Source organism: Castanea sativa, chromosome 5 (genome assembly GCF_040712315.1).
Source record: "Castanea sativa cultivar Marrone di Chiusa Pesio chromosome 5, ASM4071231v1".
Classification (NCBI taxonomy): Eukaryota; Viridiplantae; Streptophyta; class Magnoliopsida; order Fagales; family Fagaceae; genus Castanea; species Castanea sativa.
The window spans coordinates 64,916,625-64,925,434 of record NC_134017.1 but is presented as its reverse complement, the minus strand read 5'-3'; the positions used below and the strand labels follow the sequence as shown (position 1 = coordinate 64,925,434).

General features: G+C 32.1%; 1 protein-coding gene across 1 annotated transcript; it reads left to right on the top strand.

Annotated features, from left to right (window-relative positions):
* The first annotated feature begins 7,898 nt into the window (after window positions 1–7,898).
* On the top strand, window positions 7,899–8,282 carry LOC142635623 (cysteine proteinase inhibitor 5-like). The gene has a single exon (XM_075809756.1). It carries the CDS (start codon window positions 7,899–7,901, stop codon window positions 8,280–8,282), a length of 384 nt encoding a protein of 127 aa, XP_075665871.1.
* The last annotated feature ends 528 nt before the right edge of the window (window positions 8,283–8,810 follow it).

Here is an 8,810-nt window from a genome sequence, read left to right as displayed (position 1 = left end):
CAACCTATAGTTGAACCCTTACCCTAATACACAATTGGACTTGTAATGTAGTGACAAGCTCTCCTTTCAATGCATTGCTCTCAGTATGTGACTAATCAATCAATGTGTGGATCCCAATACGTGTCTTACTCCTTTGCACGAATCCTAGTACGTGGCTAACACACCAACTTGAAAAGGATGTTGGCTGCAAAGTTCTTCAGTTCATCTACACAATGAAGATCAAGAAGCTCCTTAGTTACAAAACCCTAAGTGTACAAACGCAGTAGTTTCTTCAAGAGAATGATGAACTAGGGCAAATTGTCTCCGATTACAATTTGAGTGAATAATCACTTTGCATGAAGTTGCATCATTTTAGACGGCCCTTAAAATAATCCTTACATATGTCTAGGGTTGTGAGAAAAGAAACCCTACACAAATAACTTGGATATACGTGAAAAACATATCTGAAAATTTGATTTTCGTAAACTTCAATAGATAGGTTATCTGTCGAGCTTCGGGTAAAAAGCTTCTTTTAAACCTCGATAGATTCAATCTGTCGAGCTTTAAAATACAACAATTCTTCACTTGTTTCTCGAACAGATTTGCATGGCTTTTACTCTTGACTTGAACATAAATTCGCTTGAAGACTTAAACCATCATAGATCTATCCAATTACAAGTAAAGTGCATTTTGTCAAAGGATTAGTCAATTCTAAATGACATATGTACATAACAATTTCCACATATGTCCTAACAAATTTGATTTGTTATATATATAACTTTTGTGCACATTGCACATTTTAGCGACTAATTATTATTAATAACAATACACATAAACATAAATAAAATAGCAATAAACATGAACATAAATATTGATACAAATAATGATGGTAATCATGATGATGATACTTTCTTATTTGTGATTTTGGTTTTCAAGCAATACCCTTAACCTTAAGCCTTCATTATTTATATTTTTTTACCAATAATTATAGGTTGGCAAGAATGCATCAGAATATGAATAATCAATTATTCTTTCATCATGCATTATTGGCTTTAATAATTTGGGATTGAAATGGAAAACCTAACCAATGTGCTTGGCAGTGACAAATTGAATGGACTGGTTGATATCAATTTTAGTTGCATTTGTATTTGAGAAATTAGAAACCATGTAAAATTATTATTAAAAAAAAAAAAAAAGGAGATTTCAAAGCATTGATGTCTTAGACAATTTTCTGAATTTGATGGCTATTGGAGAACTTAATGATTTTTAAGGACTCTGTTTTGTAAATAGCGGAAATTATTTGTATTTCAAAAAGATAAAAGCAAATATTGCAATCTCAATTTTTGTAATGGTGAATAAAAAAAGAACTTCTATCAATAAAATACTTTTCAATATCTTGGAAGAGTTAAGACTTACCCCTACGTTAGACGCCGGCAGGATTTTTATTTTAAGAAAATAAGACAAAAGAACTAATGCAGCTACCATACAAACCATGGAGGTTGCCATTGCAACCATGTTAAATTTATTGTTGCAATTTTTAATGATAAAATCAAAGCAATAATTATCAAAATGAATAGGAAATGGTGAAACACCTTTGCATTTGCTCACCTTTTGTGGCTTCTTTGATATTAATGAGGCCAATGCATCTCCATAGATGGCCACCCTCTCATAAAAACCAACCCTTGCATTTTTAAAATTTTTATTTACCATTCTAGGAATTAAATTGAACACTTTTCTTCTGCTTACACGAGTCTAGTCAATTGGAAAAATATTTTTTGTTAAGATGAGAATTTTCTCTTATGGTTAGGTATATATATATATATATATATATATATATATATATATATATATATATATATATCACTAATGAGTGCTTTTTAGGGACATAAACTACCCAAAAAAAAATTCTATTGCGGCACATCAAAGCTGCCACTAAAAACTATAAAACCGCCACTAAAGGCACATATAGCACAATACACATAAACATAAATAATAAAAAAATCAAAATCAAAATCAACATAAGTTTAAAACTAAAGATCACCCTAAACTTCCAGTTGTTGGCTGATATATCTTTGATTGTTGAATGAAAATGTTATTTTGAGTTAAAAAAAAAAAGTAGAAGAAGATAGAATAAAACTAATGATAATAATGATACTTCGTAGTTGTGATTTTGTTTTGTTTTTTTTTTAAGCAATACCCATATGCCTCCATCGAAATGGTATTATGAAAATTCAATGTGACATAAACATATCTAGTGAAATGCATCAATAATGAAATTGGATGGACATAAAATACATTATTGTAGTTATAAGATATGTTAAAGATATTTTTTTCCTAATTACATTAAAAACAAAATTGGTAATTCTTACTCATTGTGTTGTTACATATATATATATATATATATATATATATATATATATTAGAGGCCACAAGAGAAATTGATAGGAATAGACTAAATGGAGGGCTAGCTACATATGTTTCTGATAGAGTTCTTTCACATTGTATATCCATAACATTCAAGGTTTTATGCTTGAAATCTGGAAATTCAACAGAGTTTAAACAAAGGTTTACAAGTTTTAATAAGAGGATTGGTAAATTGTAACAAGAATTTGAAACAAATTATAAAGGTGCACAGTCTACTTGATTTTAAAACTCTAATACATTATGTTAGGTGAATTTATTGGATACATTACACTAAGTACAGATTTCTCCCTATGGACAAATTTAATGGTGCCAGAAAAGCTTCTTTCAAACAGAGTTTAATGTATATGAGGAAATGGTAACTTTGTTTGATTGTAGCTCACATATATTGTTGTGTTACTCACAAAAAAAAAATTCCAAAATTATATAAGAATATGGCTTCCATTTATTGTAAATTCATGAAATCTTTTGCATAACTATAATATCCATTCAGTCAATGTCATGCGTTCACAAGATACACAATGATAACAATATCAATGACTGTATAAAAAAAAAACAATATCAATGACAACACTCAAGCTATCACTTCTAAGCCTTAACACCACTGCCAAGGATAACAACAATACTCAGCTATGCTCTTCTTAGCTTCAACACCAACTACAAGATCTGTTACGTTAATACCCTAATCATTGCAGCTTATATATATATTTATTATCAGGATCCATTTGCCCTGTTTATCAGCATAAAAGTTATTGTACAGTTTTATCAAGTTTGGCTTTGGATCAAATACACCTACACAAGGAGATGTCTAGAGATACTGGAATTCTAGTTATTAAAAAAATTTAGGCTTTCATAAATAAATAAAAATTAAAACCATGTTTTTTCTACTTTGAACCCCTCCCCCCCAAAAAATAGAAGTATGAGTTCCCTGAAGATAAAGTGTAAATATTTAAATTTGATGAAAACATATAATTTGCCTGATGTTGTTTGGTTGGATCACGATTTAATCTACAACTTTCAATTGCTACATTTGAGTTTTGGCTCCTTTTTAATCAAATAAAATGGTTAGGGTTTCATCCAAATTAATAGATTTAGCATTTAGTGGATAAGTTATTTTCTCTTGTCATAGCTTAGGCTGCGTTTTTTTCTGGTGTAAACAGAATTTGGAAAATATTTTCCACCACCAGAGGTGTTTGGGTTGGCCGAAAAACTAAGTCAAACGGAAAATCATTTTCGTTGATTGTAAAATATGAAGGCTTGAATTGTAAAATAGATTACACTTCTGTTTTACCTTCAAACCATTTCTAGAAAAAAAAAAAAGAAAAAAAAGAAAGAAGAAGAACCGAACTAAGAGAGAGAGTGAGAGAGAGCTGCCCACCGTCAAAGAGAGAGAGGCCGGTCACCTGAACTTGAGATCGACTCCACCGCCGTCTAGGTCGTGCCTCTCACCCCCGATCTGCCTTGTTTCTCTATTTCTCCCTCTTCCTCCCTCTGCCACCCATGTCATCGATCTACCCTTTTTCTCTCTACCCATGTCGAGCAAACCACCGCAAGACGAGCGACCCACCGTGACCCAGTCACCTCCACCGCGCAATCTTGCCTCCACCGCCTCTAGATCAAACCCAGTCGCCTCTCTCTCTTCCTTCTTCTCTCTCAATTTGACCAGAGTTGATGAATTTTTTTGTATGGTTTTGTTTCTTTTGTGTTTATTTATTTAGAAATGATATTATATATTTGTTTGGAAGCTAAGAAAATGTGAGCATCAAGTAGACAATGTGTTTTCTATAGTATTTTCAAAAATATAACCAAACACTAAAAAATATTTTTCAAACTATTTTTTAAAATGCCACCAAACACCTGAAAATATTTTCTTTTCCAAAAAATATTTTCACTTGAAAATATTTTACACTTGGAAAACATTTTACAGAGAACCAAACACAGCCTAATTTCATGAACTTTTCAATTTCCTACTTTTTCACCTCTAAGCCTCTAAGGTTTGCACAAAAATGAAATCCTAAATGTTATTTTGGATAGAATCCTAATGATTTTATTTTAGTCCAAAGATTAGAAGGTCAAATATGACAATTGAAAACTTATAAACTAAATTGCAACAGGTCAAACCATAAGGGGTAATTATAATTTACCGTAAATTTCAATAATCATGGGGTTAAAAGTTTCATAAAAATAAAAGCTTTTTTTTTATAAAATGAGAATAAAAAATGCAAGTATATCATAGAGAAAATACAAATGTTTGGGTTTAAGTGATAGCCCAATAATAGTGGCATCTTTTTTGTATCTTATGTTTGTGGTTTGAATATCACATTAACCTTTCCAATTATCTACCAATTTTTTTAATTAAAAATAAATGTCCAATTAGCATTATTTTTCAAATTAAAGTTAAGGGTAAATTCCACTAACATATCCTAAACTTTGGGCTAATGCCAACCAGGTTCAAGGCTTTTCAAAACTAACCAATTTGGTCCCTCAAGCCAAATTAGTCCCTAAATACTGTTAGGTCAGTTAGTTATTTTTCTCAACTGTTTTAGGGACTATGTTGGCTTTAGGGATCAAATTAGTTAGTTTTAAAAAATTTTGGACCTGGAGTAATCTACTCTTGCCTTTTTTGAATTTTGATTTTTATTTTTTTTTAATGGAGTGCGTGTCTAAATTTCAAGCACTTATGGTCCACAATTACATCATGATACCATGGCAGTAAGCTAGTAACAAATCTAATACTCTTAAACTTTGGGACTATTCCTTTGGTTCTCTTAATTTTCTGTCATTTGTCTAATTAAATAACTAAACAAACCGTGATAAACACCATTCTTCTTTTTTCTTTTTCTTTTTTTTGAATTCTGCCTACCAGAAAACGCATCAATTGTAGATCTCTTAAACTTCTCTCACACAATATCAGAAGATAAAATATGGCTTTAGAAGGACAGAGGAGCTGGAAATCATAGTGGAAGCCTGGAATGATCTTCTCCATTAATCCCATTTTTTTCATTAGAAGATTGGCCTGTCCGTATGTTACACAAATTATCCTTTTCTTTTCTTTTCTTTTCTTTTCTTTTCCTTTTTCTTTTTCTTTTTTAAAGAGATTGTCATTGTAACGACTGCTTCGACAAATCCAATTCTCTTTAGTTTGGAACAAATAGCCATTTGAATAATAACAGTTGTTCATCATATTCATTCCTAAATAACACAAATTACAAAAAAAAAAAAATGGAAATATTAGTGAATGCTTTAAAGGCATTGGTTTAGAATATATTTTTTACTATAAAAAAATGATATATTTTTTAAAAAAATTTATGAGAAAAGAAAAAACAAATAATTTTTTTTACGGCTTTTTATATTTTTCACAAAAAGTAATATAAAAACTTTCCTAAAATTGTTTATTATCTTTTACTCTAAAAGTATTTGTTAACGTGACCTTGTAAGAAAATTTTTTTTTTAAAAAAAAAAAAAAGGAAAAAACTACCTTCCCCATCAAATCCACCACTAGCACAACCTACTGCTATAACTGCACCAAAACCCAATCCTCTGTGCTCAACCTAACCACCTCTATAATCTCCTTGGCTTCATCATTCTCTCTTGTTAGAACCGGGAGATTGTGTGTGAGAAGTCAAATCTAAAGCCGATTGGTTTTCTCACGGGCTAACAAAAAAAAGAGAGGCTAAAATACCATATTAGTCTCTACATTTTGGTAACAATCAGTTTGGTTCATATTATTTTTAACTTACGGCCAAATTTGCTCCATACCGTTAATTCACTAACAAAAAATGTCTATGTGGCAAATGTGTGCACTACTAGCACACTTGAAGCTTATGCACCTTATATAATAATATTTCAAGAATTATATAATAGAGTTTAAATTCCATAAGGATGTTGTGCCTAAAAAAATTTAGGGTGGTCACCATTTTTAAGGGTGGACAAATCATAATTTTTTTAAACTTCATATATAATTTTTATTTAGTTATTTTCTAGGTTAGGGTGGCCTTGTGACCACACTGCCTTCAACGTGGAGCCACCATTGGGCCCAAACTCTTATCAATGCAAAGCCCTTACTCCTGAGTCTTGGGGAGAAAATGTGAGGGAAAGAGAGTGCTTGATGGAAAATTACTTATCTCCTCTTATTTATGTCTAACATTGAGGGAAAAATGAGGTTTTATCCTCCTACTTTTCTATATTCCAACCAAAAAAAAGAAAGCAACATGTACACAAGGGTCCATCTGACCCTTGGATATATGTTTTTTTTCTTTTCGCTGCCACATAACTCATTATGCAACAACTACTGCATATTAGTATGTAGCAAAACATTTCTTACATTAAATTATGATGATTTAACCATATGTAGATATATTATTCCATAGATTACATGAATTGCATAAAAGTTTAACTCATGCATGAATGAAGTCAATTTAGGATGAGTAAATTAAAAAAAAAGTCACTACCATTTCCCAATCAAAATGTGCTTGTGAGTGACGCTTAGGCCATACCAATCAGCGCCGCCTTTTTTGTCTTTGGCAATCCAATAAAGGTCACTCCTATAATTGTGCTTGATTTTGTCTCTCCCTCCTCCTTTTCCGCATATTACATTTCCTTTTTTTTTTTTTTTAAAGAAAATGTTTGGTTATAACTTCACTCAATATTTTTTTATTAAATATAAAATTTGATAAATCTAACATTAGATAACGTTTTCTTCTTATATTAATCATGATTGAAAAAACTTATTGAAAATCAAAGATCAATAGCTGTGCTACTAATTAAATGTTTAAATTTCAAGTTTTTATAGTCTAAAATTGTTACAAAAATAAGTTTATGGATCGAATAGTAAAGTAACATCTAATTAAGACTAGATTTGACACATTTTTTAGGAACATATAGAATACGTTTGGATCCAGCTTCTTTTAGCTGCGTCCACGTTTTTTTTTTTTTTCAACGCGTGTTTGTTACTATTCATTGGCCATGAACAGTGATTTTAGGCCAATGAACAGTGTTTTTTACCCTTTAAAAATTATTTTGCTACAGTGTTTTCAGTTTTCAGCAATAAGTTCTATCCAAACAGACTCATAGAATATGTAATCTAATCGTTAGATTTTTAAAATATGTAGTTATCTTAATATTTTGAATGTGAGTTATAGCTATGTTACAATCAAGTTTGTAATCAAATTCTATCTTTTTTTATTATTTTAAATTATGAGTGACCAATTGTATAGCCACCAAGATGAGAACCCTCACACTAATTAGTTTCAATTAGTTCAACTAATTAAAAAAAAATTGTGGTCCAAAAAAAAAGAAAATGTCTCCACCCCTTTTTCACGTAACGCATGTGCCATGTCGTTTACAAGGACAATTTTCTCTCCTCTCCATGACTTATGAATCATGACAAAAGTCACAAGTAGCCGTTATCCCCTATAAATACCAAATTACCAACGACCAATCAAACCATTCTCTCCAACTTCCTCTGATAATAAGTTTTTAACTATCTGTAACTTACAATGGAGCCCCAAAAGAAGCACTGCTTTTACCTTCTTCTTACACTTATGATCGTTCCAATTTACGCATCAACAGCCCTGGGACTAGGAGGCAAACGCGGTGGTGGTGTTCTTGTGGGTGGGTGGCAGCCAATAAAGAACATAACAGAGCCGCACGTGAAGGAGATCGGAGAGTACGCGGTGAAGGAGTACAACAAGGAGTCTAAGTCTCAGTTGACATTCGTGAGCGTCGTGAAGGGTGAGACCCAGGTGGTGGCCGGAATCAATTACCGCCTCATCGTGGCCACTAAGGATGGTGCCCTCGCCAAAAACTACCAAGCTGTTGTGTGGGAAAAGGTTTGGGAACAATTTAGGAACCTTACCTCGTTTACTCCGGTTAAGGCTTAAATTATTCTTAAGGAGTTTTTTTGTAATGTAAGTGAATTGATGTACCAAACTTCTTCGGTTGGATTTAGAGAATAAATGTAATAAAGCTGGAGGTACCTTTTCATATTAGTTTGCTTATTTCATTTTTAAATTTCTGTTTTATTCTAAACTTTTTTATGTTTCCTCAAAAAAAAAAAAATGGTAGATGTTTAATTGAAAAGTGGTAAGGTATCAATAAGCCTATCTATTAAGAGATCTCATCTATTATCAGCCTCTGAACCGTACGTGAGACGAGTTTCTGCCTCATACAGCTCGGGCCGAAGACCGGGGGAAGTTTAGGAGAGATGGGCGGGGTCAAACCGTCATTCCAGGATTTGCAGTCCAATACATTTCCATTATGTTACCTAGCCAAAGCCCCCACCTCATGTGCCAAAGTCAAACGGTTGTTCTTCCTTCCCTACTCCCACTTTTTCTACATATGCGGTGGCGGGCGGCAACAAGTGCGGCTTTCCAATATGATGAGAAGGAAGTCCGACTAGTACCAAAAAA

Bases quoted from the DNA above. Each gene is read 5' to 3' on its own strand.
- LOC142635623 (XM_075809756.1), top strand. From the start codon at position 7,899: ATGGAGCCCCAAAAGAAGCACTGCTTTTACCTTCTTCTTACACTTATG.